At 40.7% G+C, this 21,609-nt stretch overlaps 2 protein-coding genes across 2 annotated transcripts; both read left to right on the top strand.

Moving 5' to 3' along the window:
- Positions 1-5,734: 5,734 nt before the first annotated feature.
- Positions 5,735-10,586, top strand: LOC311033946 (elastase-1-like; the record flags this gene model as incomplete). The annotated part of the gene is made up of 8 exons (XM_084041681.1): positions 5,735-5,840; positions 6,227-6,333; positions 6,697-6,797; positions 7,366-7,491; positions 8,558-8,694; positions 8,835-8,983; positions 9,405-9,551; positions 10,518-10,586. 8 exons carry the CDS (start codon positions 5,735-5,737, stop codon positions 10,584-10,586), a joined length of 942 nt encoding a protein of 313 aa, XP_083897807.1.
- A 2,537-nt stretch (positions 10,587-13,123) lies between these two features.
- Positions 13,124-21,537, top strand: sil1 (SIL1 nucleotide exchange factor). Its single transcript, XM_084086021.1, has 12 exons — positions 13,124-13,297; positions 13,444-13,571; positions 14,632-14,767; positions 15,329-15,434; positions 16,422-16,539; positions 17,118-17,204; positions 17,489-17,584; positions 17,847-17,968; positions 18,357-18,453; positions 18,698-18,862; positions 19,083-19,247; positions 19,636-21,537. Exons 2-12 carry the CDS (start codon positions 13,464-13,466, stop codon positions 19,831-19,833), a joined length of 1,398 nt encoding a protein of 465 aa, XP_083942147.1. The 5' UTR covers positions 13,124-13,297; positions 13,444-13,463; the 3' UTR covers positions 19,834-21,537.
- The last annotated feature ends 72 nt before the right edge of the window (positions 21,538-21,609 follow it).

Below are 21,609 nucleotides of genomic sequence, written 5' to 3'. Positions count from 1 at the left end.
TCTAAAATAGGGTGTCATCGATTCGATGGGGATTCCGAGCTACTAATAGTATCTGTCTTTCTCTGCTGAAATAGAATTATTCTTGCATCAATAAAACAAAAAAGTTTGTCACTTTTTTGAAATGACCAAACCTGCCTACTGATGATATCACTGGTAGGCAGGTTCCTGAATTGTCCACAGCCCTCCTCTGAGACACAGACCAAGTAGACAGAAATGTGCCATTTTATAATGAGCAATGAGCATTAGTGAGGAGTGAGGACCAATTATATGAAGACAAGGTTAAAAATGGATGAAGTGCTCCTTTAACGTGCACTTGGCCCATTATATGGTCTTAGAGTGCCATCTAGTGGCCAAACATATTAATGGTCAAAATATACTTTATGCACATAGAATTTGACAAGGGCACATAGTGAATCTTCATAGATTTCATAATTGGAATAGTATATAATGTGACTAATTAATACTATGGCCTTTTATACAGCCGCCTCCAAATGTATGAGAAGCATTTGCTCAAAAACTAAAGGGCACCAAATCCAAACTTCTTTCCAGTCACTGACTCGGCAGGCCTTGAGGTTTCTGTGTTGATTCTCAACGTCGGGTCCAGGGACCACCAGGGGTCCAATTGGACCCTTACGGGTCTATTTGTTCCATTTGTACACTCAGAGTTAAATCTACACTGAGGATTTTACGATTTGGGTCCCAGAGATAAAAGAAAATAGTAGCAAATGAGGTCTGTAGCCAACTGGGGGTCCTTGAAATTCAAAAGGTTGAGAATTATAGTGGGATCCCAGTGTAAAATCCTTATTTAACTCTTGAGTGTACAAATGGAACATTTGTCCATTTGTACACTCTGAGCTACAGACCTGTAAGAGTCAAGACCTATGCATTACTAAAATGGCGATGCGGCACAAACGTGATGCAAAGCTCAGCCAATCAGTTAAGCCAATGGGTCAATCATGGACTTTAGCGGCACAACAGTGACTGTGTGTGTGTGTGTGTGTGTGTGTGTGTGTGTGTGTGTGTTGGGAATTCTGGTAAGCTAATTAGAGCGCTGCTCGCGATAGATTTAATCATAAATCTGAGCATTACAATGTTTTTCTAATGCTCAAAAGATAAAAAGGCACGTCAAGTTTCCCAAAAGCGTAAAAGGTTAAGGACAAGTATTCCAACATGTGTATATGAAATAGACACCAGGTTTTTATTTGTAGCTCATTTGGTTCAAAAGTTATAGCCAAAGGCCTGGGCCGTAGCGTGACGGTCCAGGCACCCTAGACTGCAATGCTAGCCTGGCAGCATGTCGCAGGTTCGACTCCCGTTCCCCGCGACCTTTGCTGGGTGTCACCCCCCCATCTCTCTCCCCATTTCCCGTCAGCCTACTTTCCCTGTCCCACTCTAAAATAAAGGCGTAAAAAAGCCTAAAAAAACTAAATCATAGCCAAAACAGTTTTCAGGTGGTAGGGTAGCCATATTGGATTTGACCACCATATCGCGACCCCGAAGGTCACTGGCTCAGGTGCCCAAGCTAAATCATAGACCATGCCCTGGGCTACATCTCGGCCAATTTGGTGCTTTTAGACTGATTAGTGCAAAAATATCCCTAAGGGCCCGGACTAACATGGGACATTTTGACAACTTTTTAACATAGCTGATCATTTTATACATGATAACACCTTCCGCCTGTGACTAGACTATTATCTAATGTGACTTAATTGGTCTAAACAATTGAACACAGTCAGAATACATGTTTCTTCATGTGTTTCATGTGAGCACAACATGAGGGTGTGGAAAGGCATGAAGAAGACCATCACAGGCCTGAAAATGGTGGTGCAGTGGAGGGGAGCAGAGAGAGGGCAAATTAATTTAGCATCTTCTTCAATCGCTTTGACTCCGGGTTTGTCCCGCCTCCTGTCCCTCCCGCCCCCCATCAAGTCCCCAATTCGATGTCCCCCCTCCCATGTCCCCCACTGTCCAAGAAGTGCTGTGAGGATATTATCATTGGACTTCGCAAGCGCTTTAAACACCATAGCCCCCTACTACAAGACAAAGTATGTTGACCCACACCTTGTGTCCTGGATCATGGACTACCTCACTGACAGACCACAATATGTCGGGTTGAGGGACTGTACATCTGACACCGTGATCTGCAACACAGGAGTTCCTCAGGGACTGTGCTGGTCCCCCTTCTCTTCACCCTGTACACAACAGATTTAAGACACTGCTTGGAGATGTGCCACCTGCAGAAGTTCTCCGACGACACTGCCATCGTCCGGTGTATCAAGGGGGGGGAGGAGGGGGAGTACAGGAAACTGATCGAGGACTTTGCGGGCTGGAGTCGGCTGAACCAGCAACAGCTCAATGTCACCAAGGCCAATGAGATTGTGATTGACTTTCGGAGAGCCCGGCCCACCCCACAGATAGTTTCGGGGGTAAATATGTTTTTATACATTCTAAATTTGTGAAATGGGACATTCTGCCTAATGAGTACTTTTACTTTTCAGTGTATTTCGATACCAATACTTTTGAATTCCGGACTTTTACTTGTAACATAGTATTTCTACATTGCAGTATTGATACTTTTACTCAAGTAAAAAATGTGAGTACTTTTTCAACCACTGGTGTGACATCAGGGTGGGATCAGCAGGGATATGTGGGTGTGGTGAGTAGGTTATATCTGCGCTCTAATGTCTTTGCACTGCCCTCCATCATTCAGTATTTCCATCTCAGGAACTTGGTAGACTGAAGAGAGCGTTGCCAAAAGAGACTTTCTGAAGTGCGTCGATCTTGGAAGAAATTCAGAGCCAGGTGGGCTATAAATCTACCTGTTCATATTTTATTAAGCTATATAGCCATTAGATTTCTAAGCCTATAAACTAATTATTTCATAATGGAAAACCCCAAAAATATAGCTGCCACTTTTTTGTGGTGTGACATCATTAAGATTGTTGCCTATTTTAATGTGAATATTAGCCTATATTATTATGCTGTTACCTATTATGATTGCCTATACCTGCCTTATAGGCTACCTTGCCATAATGTGCCTGACTCCAAATAGTGAGATGTCTTCAAAAGTTGCTCCGTGGATTAGAAATTGATATTCCAAAATAGTCTCTACTCTGTGAGTGTGACTCAAATTGCAGGTGAAACAGTTTTCAAAGTAAAAAATAAAATAAAATAGACACTTCATGTTGATTTTTTACTATTGATTTGGGTTGTTTATGTGCTATTAATAGTCATAAGTTATAATGTTGATGTGTGTATATATATATTGAAGTATAGGCCTATTTCGGTCTGCTTTAAGCTCTGCTGGTTTTCATTAATTAGCCTGTATGCTATGCTGGTTGTTCTTTTGATTGATTGAGCACTTTATTGAAAGGTAATTCAAAAGGATCGATGTTGAAACTTGAAAGGTCTATTTGCATTCAGGACCTTCAATGTACTACTGTGTAGACTAACCATGGTTCACATGACGCTCGTCTGTCACAAGCGTCATGGCGCAACTTGTACCTGGTTTTGGCACTTTCTCCCGCCATACATAAACGTTCAAATTTCAAATATAAAGTACTGGCTCTAAGGCCATGTAAAAAGTTTAAATGCTTGGGTGTAAGTACCCCGTATCTTCCGTATTGTTAAATAAAAGGTATTTTAATCCGATTGGTGGCCATTTTCTCATAGTTATGATGAATCAGAGTGCAGTACACCTTCCAACCAATAGGGTCATGTAGTGGAAAGCATAGAACAAAATGTTAAGAAAATGGCCACCAATCGAATTTAAATGCTTTTTTATTGAACAATACCGAAGATACGGGTACTTAGATTTAAGCGTTTCAACTTGTTACATCCATGGCCGTGGGGTCAACTCTTTATATATGAAATTTGAACGTTTATGTAGATGTACGGGTTGTAAATGGAGAAAGCGACAAAACCAGGTACAAGTTGCACCATGACTGTCATATCATGACAGTCATGGCACAACTTGTAACTTGTGTTTCAGGGCTATGTGTAGACCTACTTTGATGATGTAGTTGAACAACTACAGAAGTTTTGACGTTCAATGCAACCTGCCTTAAAATACTTTTACTCCACTACTCCTCAGAGGCAAATATTGTAGGCCTGCTTTACTCCACAATTATATGAAAACTTTAGTTACTAGTTACTTTGTAGATTTTGAATATGATTACAAAACATACATTAACCCCATGCATTTCGAGCCATTTCAAAATAGCCAATCTACAAGCTCACAACGTATTGTGAGATTGTAGATCTGCTATTTTCAAAAGATTTGTATACATTTGAAAACTTGTGAAATGGGACATTCTGCATAATGAGTACTTTCTACTTTTGGTACTTTAAGTACATTTTGATACCAATACTTTTGTAGTTTTACTCAAGTACATTTTTAATTCCAGAACAGAGTATTTCTACATTCCAAGTAAAAAAAATGTAGAACTTTTTTTCCCCAACCACTGCTCCTCAGCCTTTGAACTTGTCCATGTGCACTATTATTCACTCAGTCAGTTCCACTATAATACCTGTACGGGGTGTCAGTCAGTTCTTTAGAGTTTGACAAACAATCCTCTTTGGGCTGCATATTATTTGACAGGCTACTGTGTAGGACTGTTGTGTCTTCAGTCAACAGCAGATGTCTTTCATGACTGTATGTTGCCTGATGTGTTGTGATGTATTCTGCCCCACAAAGCCAAAGTGCAGTTGGCTAACAAGTAACTACACAAAGAAACAAACTGGGGGGGGAAATGGCTTGTGTTCCAAATAGGTTATCGTATATAAGTGATATTACCCTAATAAATAATCTGTTCATTAGGTAATTCTTTATCCCCCAAAATCATGAGGGCTGGTTTGACCTTTGAGACAAATAAATAAGTCAATGTGTCCCCAAAATGTAGTTACTGCACTTTGGCTTTGCAGGCCATCAGCACATTTTGATGGAAAGTGTAAAAAACCTTTGTGTGACATTGCAACATGCAGCATGTTCAACATACATTCTTTTAAAGAAACCCAGTTAATACTCTCAAAGGGTTGAATTGTGCCGATTATTGGTAGGCCATGGGCATTTCTTCTCACAGTATTAAAGAGACACATTTCTGAACATTCCATTCATGGGTTACAATGTTACATTAGGAGTTTAGACGTACAGATAAAAGCATTAATAACCACCTGCACACTGGCGCCCACATACTGTTTTCGATTATTTTATCTGTAGTGCGTCATGCTCTCTAGCCCTGCTACAAATGACAAAAGGACTGTGAACTCTAAAAGCTTGAGAATCACTGATTTAACCCATTAAAACCGGGAAAGCATCTGTGTCATTTTAGATTTTAACTATATATATAGCACATTGGTTGGCTATTCAAAAATAGCAGATGTACAAGCTCATAGCGCGACACTTTGTGCCACGCTATGAGCTTGGAGATCTGCTATTTTTGAACATCTTTGAATGTTTTTTAAAAGCAAACATATTTAACTCAAATCTTTGCTCCTGGTGGTTCCTGGTACAAAATATTTTGAGATGGGGGTTGGCGGCCAAATACATAATAAGTTTGGGGGGTCCTTGACATGAAAAGGTTTGAGAACCACTGATACAGCAACATAGGTTTTTCAGAAAACTGTTTAGAAGACATTTGTAGAATCGGCCTCATGTCTTAATGGGTCATTACATCTGTATTTCACCAGATCTCTGTGAGCGACTGAGATTTGAGGTCTCAGAATGTCCGTACGCATGAATGCTGCTAGCCTGACTACCATCCTAGCACTGGTGTTTGCTCTATGCGGTGCCTCTGTGCCAGCCTCTGAGGTAAAGCATGTGGGGCCAACTGGGGCAAAAGGTGAGTTTGAGAGTAATACAATTCTACTCATAAGTATGGTTTCTTATTTGATAGTAGGATGTAAGAAAATGTACATATTAATTGTATGATATACAGTACAGTACAGTACAGTACAGTACACACACACACACACACACACACACACACACACACACACACACACACACACACACACACACACACACACACAATCATTCAACCTCATGAAAGGGCATGTCATAATAGGCTTGCAGTGAAAATAGGTGAAGCGCTTTCATATAGAGGGAAAAGGGGAGGGGGTCATTTACAGACCTCTGGGGGACCCCGGTCAATGTAATATATAGTGTTTAAGGGGTTAAATAATAACAACTGGAACACTTTTTCTCTCCCCCGTGTCTTGTTCTCAGAGCTTGGGCCTGACGGTGTCCGGGTTGTCCCCCAGTATCTGGAAGACATTGTTGCAGAGAGAGTTGTAGGGGGGGAGGAGGCCCAACCCAACGCATGGCCTTGGCAGGTAACATTTAGCAGTTTGGCTCCATTTGTACACACTGATTAACACGCACGCACGCACGCACGCACGCACGCACGCACGCACACACACACACACACACACACACACACACACACACACACACACTATTCTAATTCTATAAAGTTTACACCGTGAGCTTGTAGATCGGCTAGTATCCCTGGCACAACATATTTTTAGATGGGGGGTCCATGGCTTAATAGCTGATACAGCTATTAAGCCATGGAATATATGTAGCCATGGATACATATATTTCATGTCAAGGGGTGACATGAAAATGTTTGAGAAACCACTGTCATACAACACTTGTGTATGGTTGTGCCCGACACCTTGTTGTGTTTGTGTCAGATCTCTCTTCAGGCTCTGTTACAGGGCAGATACCGCCACTTCTGTGGAGCAACCCTGATCAACGAGAGCTGGGCCATGACTGCGGCCCACTGTGTCGACCGGTATGTCTCAACCTTTTTCATTTCAAGGACCCCCAGGGCCCAGTTTGCATATCAAATGCATTAGACCACAGACCCCCATTTGATACAATTTTATTTTACATCTCTGGGACCCCAATATATACTATAGGCTAAAGTCCTCCGTGTCAATTTAACTAATAGTTTACAAATGGAACAAAATGGACGTGTAAGGGTCCATTTGGTTCCATTTGTGTACACCCTCAGAGTTACAGACACAATTTGGACCCCTGGTGGTCCCCAGACGCAACGTTGGGAAATTGTATATTTAACTACCAACCTACATACACACACACTGTTGGCCTGAATTTGAGTTAGATCTGCAAACATTCTGGAAAAGTTTGACTTAAACATGAACACATGCTTTGTGCATCTTCAATCTGTTGGCAGTTTAAACATTCATGTCAGGCACCGACTGGAGTATTTAATCATTTGAACTACCTGATTGCCATAATACTGTACAATGGCCACTTTTTTTGAAGGAAAAAAGTGAAAAAAACATGGTTTGATGTTAACAATGTCTCTCTCTTTCTTTTGCAACAACACACGGCAGGCCCTGGAATAAGCTTCGTGCGGTTGCTGGTGAGCACGATCTCCACAGCGACAGTGGCAGAGAGCAGGTGGTGAACGTCCGTGAAGTGCACATCCATCCCAGGTGGAATGGGGATGTGTCCAATGGGTGGGTGGACCGTCATTGTTTTAGCCAATTTTTTTCTTTTTTGCTACGAAGAAATGTTGATCTTCTACGGGAACATTCTGAGTAATAATCACAAGGTGATCTCAGTGGCCTTGCACATTGTTGCTGTTGGGTGGAAACCTTGTAGGCCTATGTTCCAAACTGTTACTTTTCAGAAAAGGGAAAAAAGAACATGTGTTCCAATGGATTCAATGTAATTATTAATCACATGCTCTTCTCTTGTTAATACTTGTCAAAGGTTCAATATTTATAAAACCCACAGATAGACTAAAAGGAGTCGTTCACCCAAAAGATTACTTATTTCCTATCAATTACACACCCCATGAAGCATTGAATTCATGCATTGAATACATTTTTTCTTCCCCTAAGCCAATAATTTGATGACCGCCGGTCTCTCCGGTAGGAGACACAAGGAGTCTCCTTTGTGTCTCCTATCTCCTACATTAGCATCTTTATTATTATCATCAAATTATTGGCTTAGGAATGCGACAAAAATAAAAAAAATCTCCCTTTAACCACTTTCACTTACAAAGAAACTATTGCTAAAATAGCAGATCTGCAAGCTCAGAACACTCTTGTAAGCTTGGCGACGTGCTGTGAGCTTGTAGATGTTTTTTTTTTGTGTGTGTGTGACACTATATTACAAAGTAGGGCATTCATTTACAAAAAAACAATATGGAGATACAAGGTTTCTAAGCAACAGCTACGATATGCCACATCTACACTAGAAGGAAATGTTCAAAGTAAATGTTTTCACTGACGGTATGTACTGGTCAGAGGGGTTATGTAAGGTGTCACAGTCTATTTGTTGCATTTTGACCATGTATTGTTTTATTTCCAACTTATAATAGACAAGAAACATCTAAAGAAAGGATTGAAATGAAAGAATGGGTTCAGATTGTTAGAAATCAAAGTAAAGCTTTGTTTATATGCTTACATTTTAAGTATAAATCAGGCTGAAATAGTCCAACTGGCAGCCAGTAGTGTGTTGTCTTTATCACATTCAACTAAACACCTGCTACACTGCATGTACTTAACTTATTTTTAGAAATGACATTGCCCTGGTCGACTTTGACTCTGACATGATCCTGAACCAGTGGGTTCAGCCTGCTGCACTGCCTCCTGCTGGACAGATTCTGCCTGACAACACCCCCTGCTACATCACCGGTTGGGGGGTCACACACCGTGAGTTGGATACAGGGGGAAAAACGTTTTTTATTGAAATCTTATTTTATTAAAATACATGATTCGATTAAATCGATTAGTTTGAGTAACATTTGAACCCTTTGTCTATTTTCTGTGTAATACCCCTTTTCCTTTCACAGCTAGTAATGCTGAAGCAAGCCGCCGACTGATGCAAGCCTACCTTCCCCTCATTGACCATCAGACCTGCTCCAGACCTGACTGGTGGGGACAGATTGTGAAGACCACCATGATCTGTGCAGGGGGTAACGGCGCTCAGGCTGCCTGTTATGTGAGTGTACTTACATAAGGAAGTATAAGTAAACTATATCATATGATTTATGCCTTAGCAGGCTTTTTACATTTTCATTCATCCTGCAGTCATTTGGTTTATTTATTTGCAGAGTGATACAGCATTCATACTAAAATCATCAGTGTCAATTTAACTAGGAAAATGTCAAATTGGATCCAAACACTAATTAACATGAGCATGTAAGGGTCCATTTTTACACACGCACATTTAAGAACGAGTAGTTTACTGTATGGCTGCAAATTTAATCTGTGACTGACACTGGGATGCAGAAGAATATATAAAATAATAAAAGTTAAAAGTCTTCTAATGTTTATAATCACATGTGGTTACTTATTCAGTCATTGGACCCTTGTGAATAAACAAACTTTCTCTTTCTGTCTGCCTACAAACCTACATGTAGGGAGATTCTGGCGGCCCTCTGAACTGTGAGATGAGTGGCACCTACATCGTCCATGGTGTCACCAGCTTTGCGCCCACACGCTGCAATGTCCCCAAGAGGCCCAATGGCTTCGCACGTGTCTCTGAATACATTGACTGGATTGACCAGGTAAGATCCATAACTGATATACGTAAGAGTGATCTCATAAAGGAAATGTAGGCTACTCAAACCTACATGTGGACTCCAATATTCAGTGCCACTAAACATCTTTCACGCTCTCACCATTTTCTTGTAAAATGTGTTAGATTAAATTCTTATGGACTAATAAACTATGGTCTATTGGATTATTACATATAGCCTTTCTCTTGTTCATCTGTTTCCAGACCACAAACTAAGGAGGAGAAGAATCAGCTCACAAGAAACAGCTCGACTTTTTTCGGAACTCTGACATCACATCAAAACAGTCATTCAAGACCTTCAATTGGCTTCCTTCCGGGCCAAGCAAAGAATCAAAGTCAGAATACTACCCCTACAAAGCCCTCAATAACCTAGCTCCCCCTACCTATCCCACATACTCCTCCAGCATGTCCCTATGCCCACTCACTCAGGTGCGGTGAATGCCAGCCAACCAACTGGAAATTCCAAGGACCAAACCAGAGGTGATGAGACATTTTCTGTTGCTGTTTGTGGAATGCACTCCCTAACCACATCAAAGAGGCCCCCATCCTTCAGAACTGCCCTCAAAAGCCCCTCATTACAATTTCTATTAGATGTTGCAAGAGATAAAATGGATTTAGTATCCAGTATAACATTTCTCTGCACTGCTATCTTGCTTTTTGTTTGATGTTTTGAATTGATCTGCAGGACCTAATTTGTAACAGGTCAACATTTCAATCTTTATCTGGCAATGTCAGCTGACTTCTGGCAATGTGTGAATAACTGCCAAGCCCAAGGACACAAGTGTCTCTGTTTACATTGTACAAAGATATTTAAGGCTACTTTCTCATGTAATCTGTTTCTTTATGGATAAGGATCCCATGAGAATTATGGTGAATGTGGCACAGTTTTAGCCGAGAGACCCTTAACTCCACCCAACACAGGTGCAAAGATCTCATGGTACCCCACTCCACACAGAGTGGCCCTGGTGACATCATCCACGACCTGCCTCAACAACCACAGAACGGACACAAAGCTACTAGTTAGGCTCACTCTGTGACAAATTCAGTGTTATTTTCCACATGCCATTCATTCGTTCATTCGTGGTTTTGTGGCCTAACTAATCTTGAACTATTCAGAGAACCCCACCATCAAGAACAATAAGGGTTATATATAGGAGGTAAATGAATACTGAAATGAAATTAATGTCCCCCCTCTAACACCACTTTCTAAAAAGTATGACTAATAGCTCAGAATAAGTTGATTAAAGTGAGTCTTGTAACGGAATCCTCCTCAACACCTACAAGCCCCTCAACGACAAAGCCCCTGACTTCTGTCCCTGCCCACTCACTCAGGTCTGGTGAATGCCAGCCAACCAACTGGAAATTCACAGGACCAAGGACCAAGCCTGACGTGATAAAACATTTGTTGTCACTGTTTAAGGAATGCACTCCCAACCACGTCAAAGAGGCCCCCACCTCAAAACTGCCCGCCCTCAAAAGCCACCTTTATTACACATTCTAGCTGTTGGAAGAGTTAAATGAGAATGACATGCTGAAGTTACGCTGACATGCCGTGTTGTTGCAGAGCTGTGTTTTTCTGTACTGATATTTTGCTTTTTGTTTGATGTTTTGAATTGATTTGCATTCTAATTTGTAACAGCTAATTTCAATCTTTATCTGACAATGTCAGCTGACTTCGGACAGAGTGTAAATCACTGCCAACGAGTCAGAGAACCACACCATCAAGTTCAATAAGGGTTATTGAAAATAAATGAATTTCTTCCCTAGCATCAGTTGTCAATAATACAATAGACCCCTTAACAGACGACGTCACACTGATGAGAACCAGTATGCGTGCAACCAGTATGCGCGCAATGAAACCCATTCTATCAGCTCTCGCTAGGACGCGCCTCACTAGCCAACACACAAGAGGGGGTTGGGGTGTGCTGAAACCAGCGCACCCCGAAACAACAGGTTGGAAATTGATTGCGTGAAACAATCACCTGTGCGTCCAGTCTAAATGTTAGTAAACAAATAATTGGTCTATTGTTTATTTTTGTCAATTGTATATTTAATAAAATCACACCCAGTGTGAAGTGAGCGGTGTTATTCAGAAACAACAGTGGTCATCACAGTGATGGAAGCTCACTACAAAAAAACGATTTTTTTGAAGTGCGTGGTGATATTTATAGGTTATTATTTCATCATGCGTCTCGCTAGCCAATCAAAGCAAAGGGTCTGAATAGAGTCAGCCAATCACGGTACGGTGAAAAGGGTGTGAATAGAGTCAGCCAATCACAGTACAGGGAAAGACGAATTCCCAACCCCACTTATAGGAGCGGCTACACCGCTCAATTATGTTCAATACCCAATAGATCTGTATTTTTGTCACTAGATGAATGCAATAAGTTTAGAGTTTGAAACTCCTTAATATCATTTTTAGCGGCGCGTAGCCCTCTATACCTGGCTTTTGCGTCAACGTTCTGATTGGTCAGACACGTCAACAAAGTGATTGGTCAAGCTTCACGTGACACGTGGCTATAAACACATTATAAACACTTATTGATGACAAAATGTATCAAAGGCGCCGCTACCTTCACACAGGTGTGATTTTTCACTCTCAATCTAAAATCGAAGAGGTTGGTTAAGTATTGCATTAAGTGTTGCCTCGCGGAGCCGTCTCCTGTGCAGCGCCCACTATTGTCTGAAAGCGGCACTTTTTGCCACTTTTCTGACCTCTGACCTCACTGGACGGTCCGCCACACTTTTTTTTACACCTCTCGGGCTTATCCGAGAGTGTGGTATTGTAGAGGAGGTCTCCCTGAACGCGTGCGTATGTTCAAAGTGTTGCCTCGCGGAGCCGTCTCCTGTGCAGCGCCCACTATTGTCTGAAAGCGGCACTTTTTGCCACTTTTCTGACCTCTGACCTCACTGGACGGTCCGCCACACTTTTTTTTACACCTCTCGGGCTTATCCGAGAGTGTGGTATTGTAGAGGAGGTCTCCCTGAACGTGTGCGTATGTCCAAAGTGTTGCCTCGCGGAGCCGTCTCCTGTGCAGCGCCCACTATTGTCTGAAAGCGGCACTTTTTGCCACTTTTCTGACCTCTGACCTCACTGGACGGCCCGCCATTTTTTGTTTGAGCCCCGCCTGGCTTAGCGGAGAGTGTGGTATTGTAGAGGAGGTCTCCCTGAACGCGTGCGTATGTCCAAAGTGTTGCCTCGCGGAGCCGTCTCCTCTCCAGTGTCCAATTTGTATAGGCTATGCATTCCTTTGAACAGCATTTATCCATTTATATAAATGATTAATGTTTTAAATCCCTTTTTGTTACACAGAAACATAATATGTGTTGTATAGAAACATAATATGTCGTTTAAATGCTTAATTTATAGTTTTAATGTGCAAATTAACCGTTTTTCAATGGCTCCTTTTTGCTATAGAGGGTACTCTTATTCTGAAGAGATCGTCCACCGGAAGTCTTATTGTTGCCACCTTATCGTTGCTGACGGAACACAGCTAGAACAACGGAGGTGATTGGCTGTGTTAAATTACACTAAAATGACGTTGTGTGTGCGGAAGCGTTTCTACTGTCTCCACGTCTGTTTGGTTTCTATGCGTCTGTTTAATAAATAGAACACTTACAGCTCTAATGTCTCATCATCTGTTTGAGAAGAGAAAAAAGAAGACTTTGCTGTTATTTTTATTATTATAGTAGTGGCACTTACACTTTATTTAACGTTGAAGGTCGCTGAAACAGGTGAGTGAGAATATTTCTATATATTATATTATTGAACCTGCTGAACAGGGTGTGAAATGAGAAAGAAGTTTAACATTACCCAGTGTTACATTGCCTTGCCTTAAATATAGTTTTTATATTATGCGAATGTAATTTCAATGTTTCAGTGAATCCAGTCACTACAACGATGAGAGCCAGTTCTAATAGAAGTAGAGGATCGTTTGATGGGTTGATAAGTGCCTTTATGATTATGCTGCTTTGTTGTCACCTGCTGTCTACCACCGTCAGCCAAAAGGTGAGACTCATTCAGTGCATTAGCACTACACTAATCTAGTGGTTCCCAAATAATGGGTCTGTCCCATTATAACTATTTGGTAACCCATTTTTATGAGGACCAATTATATGAAGATCTGGTTGAAATTGGGTGAAGTGCTAAAATACCTTCCGATTCTACCAATGCAGTTTGTACGTATGTTACTATATCAGTGGTGCTCAAACTTTTTCATGTCAAGGACCCCCAAAATTTTGGCCACCGACCCCCATCTCAAAATATTTTGTTCCAGACACCACGAGCCTAGAAGCAAGGATTTGAGTTGACATTTTTTTAAATGAACGCTTTAATTGATTTGTACAAATTTTCATGATTTTTCAAAAATAGCAGATGATCTGATCTACAAGCTCGTAGTGCGGTATGTGACGCACTATGAGCTTGTATATCTGCTATTTTTGAATAGCCAAAATATAAAATAATGCTTTTTAGCTAAAATCGAAAATGACACAGATGCTTTCCCGGTCTTAAAGGTAGGGTAAGTGATATTTTTTGGTTAAAACAAAAAGTATTTTGTTAAAAGGTTAAAATACTATATTCTGATAGTGATCATTGCTATATAGTGTTTTTTCAGTAACAGATGTCTCCCTGTCTCTCCAGCTCTTTAATAAACAGAAAATATTTTTTTTGGTAGGTGTCAAAATCTCAGCCAATCAGGAGAAAGTACCCATTTTAAGCTTAATTTGTATAGTGTTTCAGTTCCAATTTTGTATGCTCATTTATTGGTGTCATCACTTCCAATTTCACTTGTTTAATCTGTATCCTGACTGAGTTCTCTGTCCTGGTTGGATAAAATTGGAAATGAAACTGAAACTGAACGAAAATGCATTTTCTGTTTAATAAAGAGGTGGAGAGACAAGGAGACTCCTAATACTCAACAAACACTCTATAGCAATGAGTACTATCAGAATATACAGCTATTTAACAATTATTTTAACCAACGCAAATCACTTACCCTACCTTTAATGGGTTAACTGTTGCACCCGTACAAAGGATGTGTAATGTTTTCCTGTGTGTTCCTGTGAAGCCTGACTCCGCCTTGACTGTGGTGGAGGGCGGAGATGGCGGCGGAGACAGCGGAGAGGATGAAACCGCAACAGAAAATGAAGAACTTGACCTCAAGGTGGTCCAACCTACCAGCGAGTGGCAGACCCTCAAACCAGGTAATGGTGTCAGTGCTTCTGAACCTTTTTTCTTTTTAGCTCTGGATCATTATATTTCAAACAATTTTGAAGGATATTTTGTATTTTTATTTATTTATATTTTTAACATTAATGAACTAAAAGCCAGTCAAATGGGTTCTCTCTCCTAAATGGCGGGGGTCCCCCAGGGGTCTGGTCTACGTTTTTTACTGCCCTTCCTGTTTCCACGTTACATTAAATATCTTAGCCAAAAAATAACCGATCTACAAGCTCACAATGTGTTGATATCCTCCCGGGTGGTCATTCATTTTCCTGGTATGTGGGGAATAGTTTTATCCCTGCGTCTGTTCAGACTGAATTAGGTCAATGCATTACATTTTGGGAAATGTAGACTGCTTGATATGATTGATGTTTAAATAAAAATGGTATGTTAACCACATTAACCCTGATGTCCCTATTTTGGGCCATTTTTCTAAAATGTTCAATTGCCCCCCCCCCCCCCCCCCCCCGCCTTCAAATAGACTGCTATTGAAGATCATACTTCTACATCTATTTGTCTCCCTGTCTGTTATGAATATCTAGGGGAGGCGGTGCCAAGAGGTTCCCATGTTCGTTTAAACCTTCAGACAGGGCAGAGAGAGGTGCGGCAGGGAGAGGAGCAGAAGAAATACTGGGCAGAAAAACTCAGGTAGGATTAGCTAAAACACTGTTTCCACTCTATTGAAACGCCTGCAATTTACTGGTAATGTTGGCGTCCTGTGGTAACGTGCGCTGATCTTCAATGCCAGTGTATTTTGTACGTCACCCTGCCTACCTACCGTAGTCAGAATATGTTTTTATGTATTTTATTGTTAAATAAAAAACATCACATGGATGCAACTGGGACGTCTCATCAGTGTTGTAGCCTCGGGTCATCGGGTGTTTCGGGTCTCGCAACATACACCCTAGCCCAGGTGACCCATCCGGGGTTGATCAAGCCCCCGACTTACGTCCCAGTAGCTACCCACGGTCAGTCCTCTTAGGGAAAGACAGGGCCCCTCAGTCCGCTTCTCCGGAACTACTCTGCCGAGACCGGGGGAGGTTCTGGCACATGGAGGGACTAGGCTCTGTGGATGGCCTCCTGTCCGGGCCCCTCCTTCGTCTCACCAGGTCTCACCAGGTCTCACCAGACCTGCACATTACGACTGTCAACCGTCTCTCCGGTGGTCGTCAGACTGTTCCTGGTTCTTCTCACGTAGTCTATTTCCTATGAGCCACTATAAATAGAATAACTATAAATAAAAAACATCACGTGGATGCACCTGGGACGTATCATCAGTGTTGTAGCCTGGGGTCATCGGGTAATAAGTGGTTAATCAGACTAATCACTTTTGTCAATTATGAAAAATACTTTTATTTGCCTTGATTCGCCTTGACATATAAAAAATCAAAGCAATTCTTTAAACAAAAAGACACGCTTCTCGATTATTTGATGGATTGGAATAGTACTCTAGACTAATCGCTAAGAAAGTATTGGCCCCGATGTAAAAGAAGTGTGTGTGTGTGTGTGTGTGTGTGTGTGTGTGTGTGTGTGTGTGTGTGTGTGTGTGTGTGTGTGTGTGTGTGTGTGTGTGTGTGTGTGTGTGTGTGTGTGTGTGTGTGTGTGTGTGTGTGTGTGTGTGTGTGTGTGTGTCAGGCAGAAAGTGGAAAGCCTGGAGCCCTCGTTCAGCACTGCTGAGCTGAAAGAAGCCCTAAAGAAGATGGAAGAGCTGCATGCAGAGAGCTCAGACACTGCCCAACACCACAACAATGAGGTAGCAACACCTGCTCTATCACATTTTGTTTAGACATTTCCATTTGAACCAAATGGAACCTTATGTATAACACTGAGGATTTTACATTGTAGATTGGAGTCCCGGAGACTAAAACAAAAAAAAGGATCAAATGGGGGTCTGTGTCCTGATGCATATCAAACTGGGGGGGCTAGAAAAAAAACTAGAGCATCACTGAACGAGAGTGGGGCCCCAGTCTACACAGTAAAAATCTCCTCAGTGCTGATTCAAAAAACACCTTTTCAGACTTTCATTCCCTACCTAATTCTAATCACCTTTTTTCTACCTTTTATTTCTTAAACATTTTCTTTTGTGTTCCTAGTTTTTAAACCTTTTAACTCGTTTTTTTATTTCTGTAAAGCGACTTTGAGTATTTAGAAGAGCGCGATCTAAACTATATGTAGTACTATTATTATTAAGTGTGCACAAATGGAACCAAATGGACGGTCGATTTGGTTCCATTGGCTTACTCTGGGAGATACAGATCCACCATGGGGTTCTGTAACAATGGAGAATGGACCCAACATTGAGAAGTAGTGCTGTATGCTCTGTGTTTGTAGGACACAGTGAGGTCTCAGTACCGGCCTCTGGAGGAGTTGAAGAGAGACATGGCTGAGCTGGACATGCTTGTGGAGACTGATGCTCAGGTCAGCAAAAAGTCAGGAAAAAATGTTCTCAAGTATAAGTATTGTTAATTTTAAATAGTAGAAGTAAAAGTAGTCATCCAAATAATTACTTGAGTAAGAGTGAAATCTTGTTTGAAATGACATGTATATATGGATGCTGGTGCTGAAGTGGTTAAGTAAATGTAAATCATGATTACCTGCCACGTCTGCCTACAGGTAGCATGGTTGTAAATTGCTGAAGGGAACTCTATTTCCATGTTTTTTTGTTGTTGTTTTTTTGACAAGTGACCGTTGTGTTAATGCAGATTCTGAGCCGCCTGCTGGCCCAGTTCCGCAGTACCAACATCACCGCAGAGAGACAACTGAAAATCCTGCTGGAACTAGAATACCTGGTGCATCAGGTACACTTCACACACACACACACGCACGCACGCACGCACGCACGCACGCACGCACGCACGCACGCACGCACGCACGCACGCACACACACACACACACACACACACACAAGCTCTATATTCTTTTTCTTTTTTTGCCCCAATGAAGGCCATTTTTTAATAAAGCCTTTTTTTAATTATATATTTTTCCTCCTTTTCCTGTGTGTGTGTGTGTGTGTGTGTGTGTGTGTGTGTGTGTGTGTGTGTGTGTGTGTGTGTGTGTTAGGTGGATAATGCCCAGACGTTGTTCTCCATGGGGGGTCTTCAGATCATGTTAGATTGTCTGAACAGTTCTAACTACCAGCTACAAGAAGGTTCTGCGTTTGTTCTGGGATCTGCTCTGTCCAGGTAGGAGAAACCACCAATCACTTAACCCTAATATATTGTTGCTGTCGGGCAGAAACCTTGTATCTCTATGTTTAATTTTTAATTTTGATTAATTACCTACTTCAAGTGTTGCGCAAAAGTAGCAAAAATGCTGATCTACAAGCTTGCTCGCAAGGTGTCGCATTGTAACATGTTGTGCTTGATCAGCTATTTTTGCAAAACAAATAGCTTGAAATGTAGCTTGATCTGCTATTTTTGCTATTTTTAAATATTAGAAAGTCTTAAAGTGGTTAAGTTTAAAAAAGAAACATGCTTCACGAGTATTCAATTAATTGAAAAAAGTAATCGATAGAATAATCGCTAAGAAAATAATTAATTATTGCATAACAATTGTTCCTTTGTCCTGCAGTAACCCAGTAGTCCAGGTGGTGGCGGTAGAGAACGGTACCCTCCAGAGGTTGCTGACATTACTGGCCACTCCAAGACCCCATAGTGTTAAAAAGAAGGTAGAGACAAGGTTTACAGCACGCACCCCCGTAGGCACAAACCATCAAAAAAGTAACTGTTATTAGTTGGAGTGCAACAGTTAATCAAACTAATTGATTTAATCTATTATAAAAAAGAAAGAAATCATTAATTGATTTTAATAAAAAGAAAAGAACATCTACAAGCTTGTAGATCGGCTATGTTTGCTATTTTTGCGCAACACTGTTGTGCAACACACATAATATCTCCTGTCTCTGTACTCAGGTTCTGTTTGCAGTGGCATCCCTCTTACGTCACTTCCCGCACGCTCAGAACCACTTCCTGTCACATGGGGGGCTGCAGGTCCTATCAGAGCTGTTCAGAGGTGAAGGAGGCGAAGGTCTCCGTGTTCGTATTGTCACGCTGCTATACGACATGATCAGTGAAAGGGTAGGCCCCAAACACAACCAAATATGCATTCACATCATTCAAATGAAGCAATAAGGCACAAGAGACCTTTTTGTCTTTTTTTTAAAAACTTTTTGCTTATGTATGTTAAAATAGGGCTAATCGATTATTTTATTGAATTTTCGATTATCAAATTTAGTTTTATAATCGATTAAATCAATTGGTAATTAACTGTTCTACTGTCCTTTGCTCCTCCATGCAGGATGTGGTTCTGCAGCCAGGCATGGAGCCCATACCGGACGCGTCCCATGAGGAGCGCTTGCGTCAGTACTCCAGAGTGCCCCTGCAGCCACAGCTGCTGGAAGGAGGATGGTGTACTCTGGTGCCAGAGCTGCTGGAGTCTACAGAGCATGACTGGAGAGAGAAGGTGGGTGGTAAATAGGGCTGTGATTATTTTCTTAGTGATTATTCTATTACTATTTTGATTAGTTGGATAATCGAGGAGCATGTTTTTAAAAAAAAAGTTTTTATATCAATTAATTGATTAACCAATGTGTTTTTTTATACTTCGTCACAACGGTGTCATGCAAATAGCAGATTTAGTTCATCAGCTTAAGATCATCATATTTTAACTGTTTTGGAAAGCTTTTGAAATTCTTTACAACTTTTTGCCTAAAATGACATGCCCAAATAGGGATTGATTAATTATCGATAATTTTCATAATCAATTAAATCTGTTAGTTCGATTAAGTGTTGCACCGCTACTAGAGGGATTCTAGTGTTAATGTTTAATTGTATGTCCTGTCCTATTGCAGACTTTGCGGACATTGTTGGCGATGGCTCCAGTATGTTTGCCTCAGTATCGCTCAGACAGCTCTCTTTCTGTCATGCTTGTTGCCCTGAGGGGCCAGTACCAGGAGCTGGTCCACACAGAGAGGATTCTGGGAGAAGAGGACGGTTACTTTGGGGAGATACTTGATCTGCTTGACACACTGGAGTTCAAATTAAAGTGACTTAAACCTGCCTTACAGCTATGAGTCTGGTCAAAAAAATTGTGGAAATAAATCAACCCACTCAAGGACATAAGTTGTGAACATTTGATGTTGTTGAACTGGTTTTGAGGTTACTGGTGTCATTACAGTTCTGCACAAAGGCTGGACCTGCTGGAAATGTGCTCAGACTGAATTCTGCTGAATAGGGCTGCACGAAATAAATCACGATCTCGATTCATAAATGTCCACTCGTCTGAAATAGCAGATCTATAAAATCACAATGTGTTGCATTGTGACGCGTTGTCAGCTTGTAGATTCATTTTCATGAACTATACATCAGGTTTAAAGCAAAATGACACTATGGTACAAGGTTGGGTTGTGTAGTTAGTTACCTTGCGATGACTTAACTCCAAATATTGGTGAGATATCTTCAATAGTTTCTCTGTTGATTAGAAATTGATCATCATTACCCATCTCTACCTTGACTTACATTGCACGGTGAAACAGCTGTCAAAGTCTCACCTTTAACAAAGAAAAACATGCAAACAAAGCAGATTCTGGCAATGTATATGATCTCAAAACCTGCTACGACATTTTCTTAAAATAAAAAATTCTTAAAATAAAAATGACAACTTCCTGTTGATTTTACTACTTGAATGAGGAAGAAAAGCTGGACTGGAGACGCAGATCTGGATCTTCAAATAGTGGTATCAACAGGATTTTTTTATTTTATATTATTATTATATATAATATATAATATATATATATTTTTATATATATATATATTTTTTTGTTTTGTTTTAAACAAAGGCTGTACCGGGTTGTTAGAAATTGCTTTGTTTTCATTTGTTTATGTGCTAAAAGTGTGACTTTGAAACATGTTTCATTGTATAATGTAATGTATGAATATTTTTATTTTGCATTATCAAATGGCAGTTGCAAGGAGTTGCATTGGTGTGGACAGGCCTTACATCATGGCAAGATAACTACTCAAACCTCTACCAAAGTGTCTGGTGGCTGGTGTACAGTAGTTGGCTGTCCAAAAATAACTGGTTGCTAAGTTTATTTTCATCATTATTTATTCTAAATCTATAACTTTACATTCTGTTTTTACAGCGGGGCTCTGCAAGAAGCTTACCATCTATGATAGGGTGTATGTGTGTGTGCTTGTGTGTAACCAATCAGCGCCAAACTTTGTATGCACATTGGCTTTAGGCCGCAGAAATACCTCCACAATTTAACCTTTTTAAGTTTATTTGTACGTTTAATACTTTTTAAAATATTTTGTAATTCATTGGGACTGTGATCGTGCAGAAACTTTGACCAAATTTGGAGTCATATGTTAAGGACGTCACAGATGAATGATGTCACAGACTGGTCACATGAAGTCGGAGAACCCAACCAAGATCCACATTGGAGCCACTCCGTTTCTATGTGGATCACAAGATCCACATAATTATCTAGCTCTATGTTCAGTAGCTTTTTATTTTATTTTTTACTTTGTGTGTTTTAAATAATGAGAGAGGCAAAGAGATTTAAGTTATTTTTTGTTACAAGAGACAATGAACTGTTATTTTTAAGTCTAGCATTTTGATATACGTTATGTAACATAACGTATATCAAAGTGATAAACTTAAAAATTATAACTAGTCTGTCTAGACAGGGCTTTAAACTGATCTAAGAGTGCAAAGATTTTTTTTTTTTAACAATCATGTGAGAGCATCATGATCTCAATGCTTTGGGAGGAAAATCATGATTCACATTTTAACAAGAATTGTGCAACCCTATCTCCCTGTC

Source organism: Gymnoscopelus microlampas, assembly GCF_963454915.1.
Source record: "Gymnoscopelus microlampas genome assembly, chromosome: 18".
Taxonomy (NCBI): domain Eukaryota; kingdom Metazoa; phylum Chordata; class Actinopteri; order Myctophiformes; family Myctophidae; genus Gymnoscopelus; species Gymnoscopelus microlampas.
This window is presented reverse-complemented; position numbering and strand designations above follow the sequence as displayed.